This window comes from Durio zibethinus, chromosome 3 (genome assembly GCF_047325235.1).
Source record: "Durio zibethinus cultivar Kanyao isolate XHJ-2024 chromosome 3, ASM4732523v1, whole genome shotgun sequence".
NCBI lineage: Eukaryota > Viridiplantae > Streptophyta > Magnoliopsida > Malvales > Malvaceae > Durio > Durio zibethinus.
In genome coordinates this window covers 5,590,296-5,608,319 of record NC_143164.1, presented here as the reverse complement: position 1 = coordinate 5,608,319, position 18,024 = coordinate 5,590,296, and the positions used below count along the sequence as shown (strand labels likewise).

General features: G+C 34.1%; 1 protein-coding gene and 1 pseudogene across 14 annotated transcripts; one reads left to right on the top strand and one right to left on the bottom strand.

The window, feature by feature from the left end:
- The first annotated feature begins 1,836 nt into the window (after window positions 1-1,836).
- On the top strand, window positions 1,837-15,198 carry LOC111287012 (rho GTPase-activating protein REN1-like). 13 transcript variants are annotated; one of them, XM_089758265.1, is made up of 27 exons: window positions 1,837-2,048; window positions 2,200-2,309; window positions 2,459-2,494; window positions 2,702-2,743; window positions 2,903-2,944; window positions 3,078-3,158; window positions 3,643-3,679; window positions 3,973-4,049; window positions 5,132-5,202; window positions 5,314-5,392; window positions 5,974-6,118; window positions 6,491-6,610; window positions 6,971-7,048; window positions 7,381-7,436; window positions 7,534-7,603; window positions 7,983-8,067; window positions 8,873-9,116; window positions 9,649-9,885; window positions 10,504-10,824; window positions 11,035-11,084; window positions 11,465-11,525; window positions 11,609-11,692; window positions 12,379-12,492; window positions 12,575-12,735; window positions 13,036-13,087; window positions 14,044-14,235; window positions 14,477-15,198. In XM_089758265.1, exons 2-27 carry the CDS (start codon window positions 2,271-2,273, stop codon window positions 14,690-14,692), a joined length of 2,790 nt encoding a protein of 929 aa, XP_089614391.1. In that variant the 5' UTR covers window positions 1,837-2,048; window positions 2,200-2,270; the 3' UTR covers window positions 14,693-15,198. The 13 variants fall into 13 exon arrangements, with proteins under 13 accessions (XP_089614391.1, XP_089614390.1, XP_089614389.1 ...); XM_089758264.1 differs by having other exon boundaries at window positions 1,844-2,048; window positions 2,191-2,309; XM_089758263.1 differs by having other exon boundaries at window positions 1,844-2,048; window positions 14,456-14,829.
- Window positions 15,199-16,371: 1,173 nt separating this feature from the next.
- Window positions 16,372-17,719, bottom strand: LOC111301423 (mitochondrial uncoupling protein 5 pseudogene; annotated as a pseudogene). The gene has a single exon (XR_016340866.1). The product of XR_016340866.1 is annotated as a mitochondrial uncoupling protein 5 pseudogene (transcript).
- Window positions 17,720-18,024: the final 305 nt, after the last annotated feature.

The following is an 18,024-nucleotide window of genomic DNA, read 5'->3' as shown; positions in this document are numbered from 1 at the left end:
TTACTAAATTTTTGAAAATAATATTGATTTTTTAAACATATTTTGAAAATGTAACTTAATTTTAATTTTTGAAAAAATATTTTTCTATTAAAAACAAAAAAATTTAGCTAATAAATTATATTATGATAAAAATATAAAAATATAAATTTTAATTTAATATTTTATAAAATATATTGAAAATATAAAAAAATTCGAGCTAGCATTATTGATTCTTAAATTTTGAACGAAATTATTTTGATTACTTTATTTCCAGCATAAGATGTCATCTAATGCTACTTACGGGGGCTGATTGAAACTTATTGTTAATTTAAATAATTTTATAAAATAATTTTAAAATATCAAGAATCCAATTATAACATTTTAAATATTATAAATCATAACAAAATTTAACTCAAAATTTACGAACCATCTTAACCAAAATAATTAATAAATGTAGTGGAGTTTTAATTTAATTTTCATAGTTATAAAACCTACCAATCGCATGGAAGGATTTTTTGCTTTATTTTTGTCAAAATTTCTTTCCATCATAACAATTTATAAATGAAGTTTTGAATTCAAGTATAGTAATTGCAAAACTTATTTGGCAGACCATAACAATTTCAAATATATTTTTTAAATTCTCATAATTTTTACCACTATTTGGATATTTGATGAAAAGGAAAAATACTAAAAAATTATTTTAAATTCCAAAACATGTAGCTCAAATTATATTTTGACACTTTTTTATTAACTTATGTCTTATGAAAATAATTATTTTTTTATCAAATCATGATTAATATAAATTTTAAGCAATTGAATTTAAATAAGAAGTGACAAATTGAAAATTTAATCTTGGTTAGGGAGAAATTGAATTTTCAAATATTGTTATATTCACTTTCATATGGAAGATCTTAAGCTTTTGCTGACGAAAGTGTTGAATGTTATATTTGAATGAAGAAAGTGTAAAATAAACTAAAAAAAAATTGAAAAGAAAAAACAACTCTCAATTCTTGCAAAACATTATAAAATTATATAAATTACATTTTTCCGATTCACATTTTTTCTTTGGGCAAGTTAAGATATAATGTATTTAAAAAAAAAAAAAAAACAATGCATGATATGATAATAATCTCCCTTTCAAACAAAATCGCAATGTTACATTCAGCCAAAAAAATCCAGTAGTATAGGTATAGCCTAACATAAAGCAGTTGACTTAGATGATAAAAATATAATATTTATTTTTTAAATTAAAAATAAATATTTTAAATTTATTTTTAATTTTTGTTATGTCCAAATAAAATATTTTTTCTATTTTTAAATACGTTATACCCTTACTTTTTATCTTTAAAATTTATTTATTTATACTTTTTGAAAAAAAAAACATGACACAGTAATATTAAAAAAAATAAATTATAATATTAAGTATATAAAACATTTAAAATGAAACGAAAGCGCAATTTGTAAGATTTTTTTTTTCAAAAGTATATAATATAATATAATATTAACTTAGTGCTACGTCAATAGTGGATATGATCTTACCTGTGCAAAAAAAAAAAAAAAGAAACAACGGCTATGATCTTTTTGCCCTCATATCTTGGATCGGATCGTTTTGTTTTTGTTTTTGTTTCTAACTCAATCAATCAACGTCGACGAGGTCCCCGCATAGCCCAATGGACCCCGAACGAGATCATAGCAACCGTGATCAATTCCATAAATCATCTGGGCCCGTGGGCCCAATCAGTGAATTCAAGGGGCGTAACATGCAGTCAAAAAATAGGAAAATTACCGGGACTGACATTTCCTCCAAACACAATTATTTTCGGAAGCAAAAAAGTAGAAAAAGCAAAAGAATAGGGTGACGTGTACAGCGGCTGCAAAAGTTCCGGCTCCCTTCTGTTACGGAGGAGAATTTTACCTGGTTTCCTCAATCAATTTGGAGCCAAAAACACTCTCACACAAACAAAGAAAAGAAAAAAAAAAGCAGAGAAAAATTCTCTGTTCTCACCTTGACGCTTCTTCTTTATTTCCTTTTTCTTTTCTTCTACATTTTCCTTTCTTCTTTTCCACCGGTAAGTTTCAAATTCACATAAAAGTTTTTTTTTTTTTTTGCTTTCTTGTTATTTTCATTTGGTTTTGAGTTTTGAAATTGCTTTTTTTTTTTTTGTTTAAATGTTGTGAATGACTGGCATTATTGAAATTGATGAGTGCAAGGTGGTGCAGAGGCTGTTGATCTTTTGATTTTGTGACGTGTTTGGGATGTGATTTTTCTGGTTCTAAGTGATCAGAGGATTATGGCTACCAAAAAGGATGAACTATCTCAGCCACAACAGGTTTTGATCAATCTCTTTTTTTATTTTTTTGTGAGTGTTAATTTTCTAGTTCGTTTATGCCAGGCTTTGATGTTGAGAAGCAGAAAAAAGAAGAACTACATTCTGTGTTTTTAACGGAGATTTTACGTATTTATTTATTTTGTTATCAGAAAATTCCTAACAAAAAGGAAGAGCCGTCACAACAGGTTTTGATAATCTCTTTCTCTCTCCCTCTTTTTTTTTTTTTTGCTTTTTCTTGTATTCATTTTCTATTCGTTTTTAGAAGAATTTGATATTCAGAAAACAGCAAAAAAGAAAAAAGAAACCTACATGTGATTTTACGTTAATTCTTTTTAATTTTATTAAAACCTACATTGTTATTTACGTTAATTCTTTTTAATTTTATTGATTAGAAAATGCCTAGCAAAAAGGAAGAACCGTCTCAAGCACAACAGGTTATTTTTCTTTTAATTTTTTTTACATTATAGTTTTTATAGAAAATTTGTACTTATTTTTCTTTTAACTTTTTTTCGTTATAGTTTTTATAGAAAATTTGCACGGAAGATTATTTTCTATTTTGTTTCTCATCGTTAGCGGTGTAATTTTGTTAGCAGAGGATGGGGTCCAAAAAGGAAGAGCCGTCTCAAGGACATCAGGTGTGAATCAATCTTGCTTTTTTCTGATTATTTTTTTAAGGAAAGGATTTGAACCATAGGGGGAAAAACAAAACCTAAATTCTGATTTTTAAAGGAGATTTTGTGTTGAAAATCATTTTTGTTTTCTCTCAAGGGAGATGCTCCAGCTTCTGCTCCAGGTCCACCCGGTCCACCAGGCCCGCCAGATCATTTGCATTCTCGTAGTGGCAACTCGGTAAACTGCTCTCTCTCCCTCCCCTACGAATTGCTATTTACTATTCTGAATTTAAACCGTTGACTGAAAATTACATGTGACTATTCATTCCCTAAATTACCATGCAGTCATCTTTTTATCATCGAGATTGTGTTTACAATCATATTTGTCTACCACATGTCTACATCTTATGTGCTTGGGATTTCAACTAGAAGTTTTGAACCATTTCATGGAAAGATTGTATGTATAGCAGTTATTGTCTTTTGATATTATCAAACATATTATAGCTGTTGCTAACCGCATGAAGCTTAATCCTTGATTTTTAAGTGACCATGAGGAATTTGGTTACAAGAGAATGAACTGTGTTCTGTATTTTAAGTGCATTGCTAGATTTTTCTTTACTGAGATCATTTCTTACATTGTCCTGCATTCCCTGTTTCTTAAGTATGCAAGTTACAAAGGGGTAAAATTTAGTGCATTTGAAGGTTTAAAACTTTTCTTGCAGATTTTAAAGAGCGGGCCACTTTTTTTATCATCCAAAGGTTTGTTTCTTTTTTATTTGCTTCTTCTTATCACCCTTTGCAATTTAATTCAGTTAGTTATTTGACTTTCACCTTACTTTTTGTGAAGCACAACCTCCAATTGCATTTGCAATGTAATTCGGTTACTCATTTGCCTTTCACCTTACTATTTGTGAAGCACAACCTATACTTACATTTTACTAGAAAAATATGCATTATGAGGTTTATGTTGAAAATTACAGTCCCAAGACAATGGCTTGGATTCCTCTGGGTTATTTTTATCCCTTTTTTCCCATACTTTTCTTTGATTAAAGGAATTGGATGGACATCATGGAAGAAAAGGTGGTTTATCTTGACACATACTTCACTGGTTTTCTTCAGAAGTGATCCTGTAAGTACTTGCAATCTGGCAGATTGTCAGTCTCAACATGGATGCATGTGCTTGTTTATCTTTTTTTTTACATCCTCTGTTTCTGTTTTCTTGGCACAACAACTGAATGATCATAAAGAAACAGTAAAGTGGCTCTCCGAAAAATAAAAGAAAAAAGAAGCAAAGTGATACAAGGTCAAACAATGTGCTGCTGTTTTACTGACTCTACTAGATTTTAAGATCCTCAGCGTCATGGATGATACTAATTTGCAATGATTATCTTTTATATCCTCTAATTCTCTCTCACTCAAGACGAATGAAAATGAGACTTTTGTATCTATCTCAGGCAGCAGGTCTTGTTACTGGTTTTACAGTTTTTAGGTTGTCTTTGGATAGTCTAAATAAGATTATCAGGAAATTCTCATACTATGTTAAGCCTATGGAAATTGGGAAGCATGATCTAAAGATAAATCATTAGTGGGGCTAAATTCATGAAATTTACTTATCAAGGAGAAATGAATGCTAATTTAGAGCCATTAGCAAGACTTCCAGATGTACATTTTTAGTGCAGTAGAAATGGTAGTTTTGATTAAAAAATATATAAAAAAGAGATGGTTTTTACTAAACACTGCTTAATCTGACAATTATGGTACTATAGTTCGATATAACAATTCATTCACCAATTCCTGTTTGGTTCCCCAGCAGACTGACCCTAAAAATGAAAGATGGAAATTCATTAATAGGTACTCCCGATTTATTATTGGGGTAAACTTTAATTAGATGCCCTATAACAGTTATGGGGCCTCTTTTATGGGGTCTGATATTTGAGGCCTCAACTAATATAGAAAAATGACTTAACTGTTGCTTTCGTTGAGGAAAGGACTTGGGCTTGGATATTGGGGAAAATCTCCAGTATGCCGTCCCTGGGACAGAAGTAAAAATCTAGATGGTTTGATACTTACTGGTTAGATGTTATTAGTATCCTGGTAATAACTTGTTCTCTTGTCTCCACATACCATGCACTAGTCCATTTCTCTTTCTCTTGCTGCATCTTGCATACTTAAGGATTTAGAAGATTAATGAACTGTTGTTTTACTTCTCAGAATGCCATTTCCCAGAAGGGAAATGAAGTGAATTTAACTCTTGGTGGTATTGATCTCAACAATTCAGGCAGGTTGGCTTGCTTTTCTGAATAGATTATCAATTCATGATTTCTTCTTCAAGTTGCGAATATCATGACAGTTGGAAGTGTTTACTAACTCGTGGTACCTTTCCAAATTTAAAGTGTGGTTGTCAAAGCTGATAAAAAACTCATAACTGTACTATTTCATGATGGCCGTGACGGACGAACCTTCACACTCAAGGTGCTTCCTCCCTTTCTCCATCTATAATATCTCTTCTGATTACGTTTTTTTTTTACTGTTTTGGATCATACTTTCCTCTAAACTGTTTAGTTGAGTGGGTTTTCAGATTCATGACTCTTTAGTGTTATCTGTTCCTTAGCTTGATAAATAGTTGTGAGCTTTCTGTTCAAAAGGCATTGAATATCAAGATTCGGCCAAAACAGTAAAAGATCTTCTTCGTATCAAGGATGACCAAATAAATCTGACCAAGACTATGCTTTAATGAAAAGCTGAGGACCTTGTTACTGAGCGACCGAACCTGCATGTTACCGGAATGCCTTGAACATGAAAATTTCATTTTTGTTCTAGAAGTTTTATTCTAGTTGGTCATTCTGTACCTGCTGATTGCATTCTGTTATCCTGTGAAACCCATTATTAAGAGCTGTTTTGGCCACGTCACAAGTTTTGAAGGTTGAAATGCAGAGAGAAAAGCACCGATTATGTGTCTATCTGCTGTTATGAGAGAATTCCATGCTTAATCAAGCGGATAACAATGAGATGTTGGGAAAATCAGATGATGGTTCCTTTTGTTGGTGTTGCAGGCTGAAACTTTGGAGGATTTGTATGAGTGGAAGGCTGCACTTGAAAATGCTTTGTCACAAGCACCAAGTTCTGCTCATGTGATGGGACAAAATGGCATCTTTGGGAATGATAAAGCAGATGCAGTTGATGGTTCTAAGAAACCAGGTAAGGTTCAGCAGCCATGTTTTTTTAAGTGTTGTGTGACTTTGCACTAATATATGTACTAGGGCTTCATTTGTATCTAGACTCCCAATTTAAACACCAGAAATAATGCATGATCTATAAGTTCATTTGTATGATGTAACAAAATCAGAAATATTCTACAATGTTACGAACTGGGAGCCTTAGTTGTCAGTTCCTCCAATTCTTGTTTCACCTGCCCTCCGTCTAATTTTCCTTTACCTGTTCACTTTGTTATGGTTTTTACAAGCCTGTCAAGTTGTTTATTTAATGTACCAAGTTTCTAACTTGGTTGGCTGCATTGATTTATTTCTCCTCTCATATGAGATATCATGCTTTTGTCTTTCTCTTTGTTAGTGAATGATAAACAGCCTGTGAGATCTACAGTTGTAGGCAGACCAATTTTACTTGCGCTGGAAGATGTTGATGGATCTCCAACATTTTTGGAGAAGGCCCTAAGATTTGTAGAAGAGCATGGTGAGTTTTTCTTTGTATTAATTGTTGTGATCTCATTGAACTAATATGCTATAAGTTCTAATTCCATATACTGGGTAACTGTCTACTGCCTATATAATCTAGTGAATATATGTGCATTGTGTTTTATTCCTTTCTTGAGACACCCATATTCTGAATCATCTTACTGCACCACTGTATGTGTCTAAATTTTTTTATCTATGTTTCAAGAATTTTCACATTGTTCACAATTTTAGCCCCCCCCCCCCCCCCCCCAATAGCCATGGGTGTGATATGTTATTGTTCGGTGATTGAAGTCTTAAGCAAAGCACTGTTATTTATAATCTTTGAGCTGCTTTTGATCATGTTAAAATAATTTAACAGGAATCAAAGTAGAAGGGATCTTACGGCAAGCTGCAGATGTTGAAGATGTTGAGCGCCGAATTCGGGAATATGAACAGGGTTTGTTCAGACACACTCTGTCCTTGACTATATTCTATAGTCTGGTTTTATTTATGAAATTGATTCCAGCTAAGCTACCATAGGTTGTGTTCTTTGCTTACAATCCTTTGGATTTACACATTCAATGTTTAATGCTCAGCTGTAAACAATGCTATCAATGTTAGCTTTATAAAAACTTAAATTTGAATTGATATTCATGTAAGAAAGTTTCTTTGCTTTTTGAATGGGACAGAGCAAGAAGCCAAAGCCACTTTCTTTACTTGTAGTTCTACATCAGAATACTTTCTGTTCAGTGTTCTTCTAACTCTTTTGGGTCATGCTTTTTTATCCAGGAAAAAGTGAGTTTTCTTCTGAGGAGGATCCACATGTCATTGCTGATTGTGTGAAGGTATGCCTTATTCGCTTCCTCAAGATTCTTTCATTTATGTTAGGCATATACTGATCCTGATACTTTGTTGTTTAATTTCCTTCATGCCATTTTCCAGTATGTTATTCGAGAGTTGCCATCATCTCCTGTCCCTGCATCATGCTGCAATGCACTACTAGAAGCATGCCGTAAGTCTTTTGAAGTGTTTTTTTGGTTTTGCTATCTTACCCCGTACTAAATTGAGTTCGTAACAAGCTTCATCATAATTGGATTCTTGATGCTTCTAATATTAAAGGGAAGTCTGTTTTGGATAATCCCTATTGGAGTTATTATCCATTAATCTAAGTAAAATAGGAATTTCATTGGCTGGGTTCTTGTTTTAAGCATCCATTGTGTGAAGTTCTTATATTCTGAATTGGTTGACTCCGTAAGGGATGTGGTAGAAATTGTCCAGTTGAATATCTTTGAGCTCTACGACATTAAATTTTGGATGATTTACCAATCTGTATGATTTTTGAAGATTTGGTTTTGTTGTTATTCTGTTATCGGACATAATACAACAATTAGGAACTGAGCATGGTGCTAGAGTCAATGCTATGCGTGTGGCAGTATTGGACACGTTTCCTGAGCCAAACCGTCGCTTATTACAGAGGTAATTGATTCATCACTTCACTCTTTGCCCTTTTAAGTATTATGCTTTTCTTGGTACAAGTTATATTTGACATGCAGTTTGTGCATTTATTTCCTGAGCATTATGGATGCTTAAAAAGAGAGCTGTTATTCCATATGGTGGTTAAAATAAGAATATTTTTATATCATGGATTTAAATGATATGCGAATAGTGTAGATATGCTGCTGTTGATTAAGCATATGCATTTAATGTTCTCTTTCCTACAATGCAATTATTATTATCTTTATCAAAATATAAGCAAAAGAATTAAGAAAGATCACATACAACCAACTGTCCATGCATGTAAAGTTAGAAAACCACATTAAAGTTAGACAAGTGGTTTTCTTTGTCAACATTTGGTTAATCAGATTCATTTTCAAAGTCATAATTCAGTTACGTTTACATTGTTTCTTTTCCCTGATATATGTCTTGGTCCTTGCAAATTGGGTGAGTGGGAAATGGGGAATAATAATCTTGTAGAAGACATAAACATAGAAACTACAATCACTAAGCCTAGCACACCAGAACTTATTGAATAATTTAAAATTGATCACTCAAAAAGCAGAGTACATCCCTTAACTTTCTTTTAGTTTTCTGCACTAAGTTGATTGTTGTTGAAAAATTATGAGTGATATGCCTTGAGAATGCTTTCTCATAACTACCGTCATTTTTTGAAAAATTGGGTTTCGATCTTACTTCAACAATTAAGGTATCACCTGCATTCTTCGCTATTTTGGCTTCTACTTACCTTATCTATATTTATATTTTTTTGGTTCCTTTCTTTCAGAATCCTAATGATGATGCAAACTGTGGCCTCTAAAAAAACTGAAAATCGGATGAGCTCTTCAGCTGTGGCAGCATGCATGGCACCCTTGCTTCTTCGCCCCCTTCTATCTGGTGACTGTGAGATTGAAAATGATTTTGATGTGGGTGGTGATGGTTCAATTCAACTGCTGCAAGCAGCTGCTGCAGCCAATCATGCTCAAGCCATTGTTATAACATTATTGGAAGAGTATGATAAAATATTTGGGGTAAGCTGTAATTATTGTCTTCTTTTTCACAACTGCCTCCGATATGGCTTTTTGTAGTCATTATACAAACAAATATGTACCCCATAAATTTATGAGCTGTAAGGCTTTATCTTTTGTTCACAATCGATATGTTTTATTTTCTTTTTGTTCTTTTGGAGAAAACATGGTAATTAAGTAAAAAATTGTTTGTGTTGTCCTGGCCTATCATTGGTAGAGAATCTAAAGTGTCTAGATCATGACTGTCTAGATCTTGTCTAGTCATAATATCCTTATGTCTGTACTGTCTTCTTGTCCTTATTTATGCAGTAATTACCCTACATTCTTTTCTTACAATGCAAAAAATACATGTGACAGTCATCATAGCGGAGCTAATTGAACATTTCAAAGTCTTTAATAATATTAATAATTAATAATTTTCTTAAAAACATAACAGATGATAAATTTGGCTGTTTTTTCCAATTCCAATTTTTTATTACTTTGGTTCGAATTTGGTTTTTACATTGCGATTATCAGCTGAGCATTTTGTTGGCAGGAAGGTTCTGTTTCCCCTGATTTATACTCTGACACGGAAGAGAGTGGAAGTGAAAGCGAGGAGGCAACTGATGATGATGAGTCCTATGATGATGATGATGATGATGAAGATTATGAAGATGATGAATGCGATGATGCAACAGAAGGGTCTGTTGCATACAATGATGAGGACTATGAAACGAGTGGAACAGGCAGCGAGAGTGGTCACTCTGTTAATAATGATCTGGATGATGATAAGGCATGTTCCTCTAGTTTCTTAAAATGGCATTTACATATTTAATATTTTGTTCATAAATTTTAAAAATGATGGCAGTAACAAAAAAAATACAAATTTTGGAACAGTTAAAAACTTTCTCTTCTCCAAATTTCATTTACCTCTCTTTAATGCATGAAATGCACTGAGCACATAGGTTACCAGGTTTATTTGCTCATTCTACATTTTTTAATGATTTTGTAGCTTGTATATATGCTCCCTTTGTCACCATTTGGCGACTCAAGGTTTCTGCTGTCTCCATGTCTTTGTTTGTTTTCCCCCTAGAATTTGTGCTCATAATATGAACTTGAATTACTGCATATCAAAATGTATTCTACATTAACTTTGCAGCATCATGTATCAGAATCAGATATATAAATTTTTCTCTCTTCCCCTTATACGAATCATGATTTTTTTCTCATTTGCTATTTTTGATTGGTAAAAGGCCAGCTTGTTTTCATGTAGCTATGTGCTATCACATTCTGTGGTCCCTTAGTTTAGATTTTAAGAATTGCTTCTGTTTAACTTTAAAAGGTAAAAAGATCAATAAATCAATAATAGAAAGATGTACTATATTTACATGAACTGAAAATAAAATTGCAGGATTCTGATTATTCAAGCTCAGGTTCCGAGTCCTCCAAAGCTGGTGATGATTTAAAAGCCACCAAGAAGTTTTCAAGTTCACATCACTCTTCACTGTCTGAAAATGATGATTCCGAAAGGAGTGAGGATAATCAGAGTAGCAATAGTTCAGCAATAGAGACCAATAAGTTTGCTGAGCTGTCCAAAGGTGTTCAAGGAGTAACCGAGTTGGATGATAGGTTAACTCATCATAATCAAATCTCATGTGTCCCAAAATCCACATCTATTGGAAACGGACCTGGCCACAACGTTAGGTGTCCCACTGTTTGGGGACGTACTACTGTAAGTGTTTTTTATCTGCATTTAAAATTCTCCTTTTGGCCTAGTTCTATTGACTTTCTCTCTAAGCTAGTAAGCATTTCCAACCATGCATTCTAGCTCTTGCAAGTTACCTAAGATTATTATTTATTAACTTTCCATTGCTCAAGTTGGTCTATGTGTTTATAGTCTTGTAGTAACTAATTGTTTAATTTATCTGGTTTGCTTGTCCAGACAAAGAAGAACCTTTCTATGGAATCCATTGATTTTCCATGTGAAGAAGAGTAAGTGATGTTCCCATGATCAGTATAAGGAAACCTTGTATAAATTTGCCTGCTACTAGTTTTCCTGGTTAAGCTTATGTCTTGCACTTGTTTTCCTGGTTATTCTTATGTCTTGCGCTTGTTTTCCTGGTTATTCTTATGTCTTGCGCTTGTTTTCCTGGTTATTCTTGCATATAGCATAGAGTGATACGATACCCATTAAAGGTTCCAAGCACCATTTAAAGTCTTCTTTCGTACTCAGGATGAAACAAATATATGCTTTGCATAACATAATTTTCAAGGCCAAATGGGAAAAAGCGAAAACAATATAAAGTGACCTATATTATTTTGATAATTGCTCTATTTTCTTTTTTACTTACCTAATTTTGACCTAATTTTAGGGCTGAAATAGAGACACTTGAGGCTGAAAAGTCTGCATTGCAAAAGAGACTTGCAGAAGAGGTTCTGTGAAATCCACCCCTTCTAATTATTGGTATCTCAACTTGTTTGGAGACTTTTCATAACAAGTCATCTTTCTAATGTAGATTGAGCGTAATGCCATTCTCGAAGCCAGCTTGGAAAAACGAAAGAAGATATTGCATGGGCGTCGTCTAGCTCTTCAGAAAGATGTACGTTTGTCAGGAGTTTTTTTTCATTTCTTTTTTGTTCTGTTGTTTCTGTTTCATGCATTATATTAGGTTATGTATCTTTAGCAACAAAGACACATATTGTGATGCTGGAAAAAACAATGTATTAAAGGCAACAAATTCCCTTGATATTTTTAAAAGTTAGTTAGAGATCTGTTTATGCATCTTTTGTTCCCTCTTCAATATGAATTCTTTCACAAATGGCATAGCTAAAACAAGTTCAAATTTAGGTGCATAAAAAGTATATAGGTGCATCATTGTAAATGGTCTTTTTTGTTAGTGGAAAAACTCCTATTCATAAGACAAAATCCTTGTGCAAATTGGTTGTTCTTATTAAAGGTTTTCTTTGGCATGGTACGCAACATTTTCCATTTTTCTCTAGCAGAAAGAGTTGTGGGATGAATATCATCTGTGTATAGATGTCAAGGTTTTTTTTAACAAAGTGCATGAAAATGCATCTAGAGTGGACAATCGATATATTTTTTTACTGAAGCATACATTTGTAACATGAAAAAAACTTTTTATTTTGTTTTGTTAATATATGGAATTTGACATTTGTATTTGCATTTATATTGTCTTAGTTAGTTGCACAAAGCTAATGGTTTTTATCGTAAATAGTCTTATGAGAATGGCCCGGTCTTGATTGTTCCTCCTTATTGTACTTATAGGTAGCAAGATTAGAGGAAGAGTTGCAAAGGCAGAGAGATAAAAGAACAGCTCTCGAAGCAGGACTTAACCCATCTCAAGGACCCATATTTCTCCCAGCTACAATTGATGAAAAGGTAGCCAATGGCCTACCTTAGATTTAACTAGCGTACCTAATCTTTATTTTGCATCAAATTTTAACTTGCGAATATGATAAAGACAAAAGCAGTTCTCAAGGACATAGCTCAAGCAGAGGCAGACGTAATCAATTTGAAAAAGTCTGATGATCTGGGGATGCAGCTTAATCAGCAGCTTGAGCAACATTCTCTTTCCATGAATGATTCGTGCAATCAACATCAATCAAATTATCAAGCTAAAATGTAAGCTTTCAGTTGGTTCTCTCTTGCATTGTCATATTTTTTTGGATATTTGTTACAAAACCTTTCTTTACTTTGTCTCTTTTTAAGAGTTGAATACTTGTCATCCTCCTAGTGATTCGAATTGTTTAAAGTAAAACGCATCTGGAGTTGTTTGGCAACTGTTAACTCACCAATAATTCATGCTTCAAAACATATAATCCTCTTTAGATTTATATTTAACTCATATATTTTTCAATCTCCATTCTCATCTCTTTTATGCACTTGATTTAACTATATATGTTTGTTTTACTCTTAATACAGCAAGGATAAACCAAAGGGTAACGAAGCTGCTTTTGAAAGGTCAGGAAGCAAGGTAAACTCACATTGTTTGAGCCAGCATGAAGTACTTTAGTTTCCGAGAAGTTGAATGGAATCGGTTCTTTTATTTTACTCTGACAACTGGATTTCATTTTCTTTGAAATCTAAACCTCTCTACCCATTTCTTGAATTTGGAAGTGTTTGCATTTGTTAGCATGGAAATAGCATTAGTTAACAACTTCAGTTTTCGTGAAAGTCATTTGAATATAAATTCCAATGAATGGTCAAATGGCGATTAAACCAGTGCTCTGTCAGTGCATAAACCCAACTGGTTGGTGTATGGAGATTCCAGATCAGACAGGTTCTGAAGGATGTGATCAGTTTTCTTTTCCTGATGAACAACTTTATGGTTGAATTTCATATTAGCTTCAGCTTCTTAGTAATAAATTTCTTTATGAGTTGTGAAATGTAATGCAACAGATATTTTTATTTATGAAGACACTATGTTTCATGTACAGATGATCTGAAAAGCTGTAAATTGAGCATTAGCTCTGCAAGCTTGGCTGGGTTTGTTTTGGATCAAAGTCGAGCTTGATTTGAACCCATTCTGGCATTTTCTCCTTTCTTTCTGTCTCCCTCTTTTGTTTTTCTTTTGATTATTTTTCAACAGTGAGGTTAGCATATCGAGCATTTGCTCTAGGTACAGGCTGAGCTTGAACCTGTTAAAGAGCTTTTCCTTGCAAATTAGCAACTATAAGATCATCACCTGCTTTTGCTTCACTTTTTCTTTACCATTTCTATGAAGTGTTTCTTTAGGTTTTTTGTTTCTAACTTATTCGGGAGAATGTATTTCTATTTTGGTTGTTAAGCTCTTAAGTTTAGACTTAAGCTTGGCCTACATTCAAGATAATGATTAATCCTAATGTGGTCTCTTAGGCAGCTGCGGGTTATCTGTAAAGTTACAGCTTTTTGATTTAATGGAATTCATTGAACTGAGAATCTGATCTGCAGGACAAATATGTGGACAAAGTAGAGTACGAGAATGAGAAAAAGCAGGAATCATCTTCGGCAAATAAACATCCACCTAAAAACCAACAGTTGGATCATTCAGCTTATAACAGCAATCGTGTGTATGCAGCAGAGACAGTTGCACAGAAACCCCTGGCTTCAGGTAATTCCAAGAAGTCTGCTACGAAGGGTGAGGTATGTTCTGTTCTATTTTAACACGACACCAATTGTATCAAACTCTAATGCAGTTTTCTTGAATTTGAACCCACCACCATCAAAAGTTTCTGATTCAAGAGAAAATTACTATGTTATCTCCATCTTAGAGAACATGTTTGTTTCATCATTCCATGATAGCTTGTCCTCATACTTTTCAGTGCATATTTGGTAATAATTGGTGTCGTTTTTACTGTTTTAGAAAGCTAATACTGTTGTTCAGGGAGCCAATTCCACAACTTCAGCACTGACAAAACTGACAACCCGGCTCAACTTTCTGAAGGAGCGTCGAAGCCAGATTACAAATGAACTCCTAGGTATGGAGAAAGGCCGAGGTTCTAGTCAAGCTGTTCCAAGCTCAGATAAAGGCAAAGGACAAGAACCTATTCAATCTATTCAAAATCCGGACAAAGGTAGAGGACCAGACGTTAGCCCATAACTCTAGAATCCAGACAAATGGGTTGGATAAGAAGGCCAAACAGTTCCACTCGCAAAAAAAAAATTAGGAAATCAGATAACTGAACCTGGATGGAGGTAAAATCCTGAAGGCCAATAAAAACAGGAGACGATCTGATTGCCATGGTGTCCTACTGTTCCAATAAAGCTCAACAATTAGGTCAGTCACTTTCTAGTCCAAGGATTTACGCCAGATGATAAGTGGGTCATGTATGATCTCTCAGTCATTGTTTCTGCATGCAACATTTGTTTATATCCCTTCGAATTCACCTTAGGCTGACGATGATGCTTTGAATACGATTAAAGTTTACCAGAGAGAGATGCTAGGGGACTGATTTTGATGCCCATACTTAAAGGAGAGGCTGATATCCCTTAATCCAAGATGTACATATCAACTAGTATGTCCAAGCTGAATAATTTAAAATCTTGGTGACTGATTTTTATTGTCAGAAACCAAGTAGGGTTGTATAACAACTACGTGCTTTTTTATGGGCAAAATGCAAATACAACTTTTAATTTAAAAAGATTTCTCGTTTGATATTGATACAGCCTGATGAAGGTGAGTCTAGGATCTAGCCTCGAGCCAGAGGAGAACTTTTTATCTCAACCCATTACTTTATAAAAACCCGTTTTTTGTTTCGATGTTTGCTTCTGTCATGTGACCCAGCATAATTTTGGTTTTTTTCTTCAAAAAGTTTTTCCAGTGATTCCGGGTATAATTAAGTCCAATCGTATTATATTACGTCAGACTCAAGCTCAATTTGATTTGAAAATTCGAAGTTGAAAATTCAATTTGAGTTTAATCAAATTTTATTTTTCATGTTTGATTTTTATATGTAATTTATACATTAAGTTGATGACCACTTTGAAGTTTTATAATTGGTTTTGTTGTTACCTAAAAGTGAAGAAAACAGCTAATATAAGCAAAATGAACAAAAAAAAAAAAACAAAAGTATATCATAAATAGGTAAAAATAAAAGGTTTGATAAAATTATAAATATGGACATTACATATTATATTTTATTATTTATTTATATAAATTAAAAAAATTAAAAAAATAAAAATTTATTAGTCTTTTAATTTTTTTTAAATTAATATTTAATTATTTAAATTTGATTCAATTCGATTATTTGAAAATTTTGAATTTAAATTTGATTTAACAATAAATTAGTGAAATTCTTTTTTTTAGTTAAAATCTAAATAATTTATGATCTCAAATTATTTTGAGCCGACATATGAATAATTCTCTGTTAACTTTACTTGTTTACCTTTAGTGAATGAATGTTTTGAAGAAAGTGTTCTGGAGAAATCTTTCTATGTCTTGCTCCTGGAGAAATCAAATTTTCATAAATTAATTTCTCAATTTACATCATTGTCTCTTAGTCTTAGATAAGCATATCCATGGTCCTAGTCTTAGGGCCCCGGCCACACATCGTGCTTCATTGCGTGCCTACCACATTACCAAGAGAATGGTGAATATGCGTAGGCAACTGCCTCAAACTGAGAACCCATTATCAAGTGTCTTTGCCGTAGGCCAAAGCTGAGAACTCAAGGCCAGAAAATTTTTTATGGATATAAATATTAGGACAACACTTGAATAAGACAAATTTCCCACAAAGTTGGAGCTTTAACCTTAACCACCAAACTTTACCTTCGAAAATGTTTTAAAACAATAAATTATATTAATCTTCATTTTCAATCGGAAAATTTAGTAAAACACAATTTTTATCAAATAAACCCAACATTTCCATTGTAGTCACCAGCAATCTTTAATCAATTGATCGAAATTCCTTAAGCAGCTTCCTCACTTGCTCCAATGTCACAAACAAAACCACCGTAAACGGCCCTTGCCTAGAAACCGTGGGCAAAAATCCTTTATAAAGCGCCCTAAACCCTTCCCTTCTCACCGTCTTCATTAAACAATCAACCGCCCCATTGTAAAGTGGAAGCCTACCAGCCTCCACCTTCATGTTCATCACCCTCGTCTTTATGACGTCCACCGGGTTCGACGCAATTGCTGCCACAACCCCCGCCGCGAAGCTCGCCGCCAAGTGTGTCCATATCCCGTCTTCCATGACTCCCTTCTGTATTATGGCTTCCTTGATCTGATCGTAAGTTGCCAACTGTGACGTCGTCACAATCATCGCGCGGTTCACCGTGAGGGATGAGCCTCGCCACAGGCTAGCCACGCCTTCTTGCTTCGAAATCTGTGTAATGGCATCGAAAACGCTCTTGTAATTGCGGCGTTGCGCTTGTGGAAGTCTTCCATCGGCTTGTATGCGAACCATTGCCACGTCAGCTGGATTACCGACCGCCGCTCCGATTCCTCCGGCGATAAGCCCGGCAGCGATCTTCTTTGTCAAGGGCATGGTTTTGGTCTCAGGGTCGGTCCAACGTTGCTTGAACAGATCGTAAAGGCCCATGGAGGTGGTGGAGTAGAGGGATTGGCGGAGGACAGTGGCTGAGACGCCATAGAAGAGAGCGGGAAGGCCTTCGGAGTTAACAATGCGGAGGGCGAGAGAGATGGGGCCCACACGCGAAGGAGGAGAAAGATGAAGGGAATTAGCCGTAGTTGGGCGAAGATGGTGAGAGAAGGTCGTTGTTTCGCCTTGAAGTTGCATGCGGACTTTGATGAGGTCGAGCGGGTGAGTTGAACAGCCGGCTACGACGGAAGCTATACCGCCTTCAACAAAGCCATTAAAACCCATGTTGGCTTTAAACTAGGAAACTGAACGTAGTAAGAATTATTCTGAAGATCTTGTTTCTCAGTTCCTGTCTCGTTTTATTTTAAGACAGCAGAGATGGTAAGCAGAGAGGCATTGGACCAGGTGGTGGAAAAAGGAAAGACGAACAAAGTACAATAAGAGACAGAGTAGGGCAGGGCTTTTTGGGCGTTGCGCTTATGCTTAACCTAATTAGAAATCAAATTCGCCTAACCTGTTTTAGCAAGGATTTGGATTTCAGCACATTTTTAATATATTGTAGATAAATTCATCGTATCTTAAATTTAAATATTAATTTTAATAAAATTTATTTAATATAAAATTTTTAATCATAATTATAATAATAAATATTATTATTTTTAATCTCATCAAATTTAATTTTACCCTTAATGGATCATTGCTAAATTTATTTGTTCACCCGAGCTTGCTTTATCAAATTGGCCATTCTTCTTGTTGTGACCGTGAATGGTGATGGTAACATTGTAGGGAGCTGGGCGGAGTAGATTTGCTTGAATCCATGAATATGAAAAATGATAGCTGAGTTGCAGCCTTAGCTTTGTGGAAAATGTGCAGATGACAAACTATTCTTTTG

Excerpts from the sequence above, each read along its gene's own strand:
- LOC111287012 (XM_089758259.1), top strand. The coding sequence starts at position 2,271 with ATGGCTACCAAAAAGGATGAACTATCTCAGCCACAACAG. Across the intron at positions 2,495-2,701 it reads AGGAAGAGCCGTCACAACAG|AAAATGCCTAGCAAAAAGGA; the intron begins GTTTTGATAATC and ends TTTATTGATTAG. Across the intron at positions 5,203-5,313 it reads GATCTCAACAATTCAGGCAG|TGTGGTTGTCAAAGCTGATA; the intron begins GTTGGCTTGCTT and ends CCAAATTTAAAG.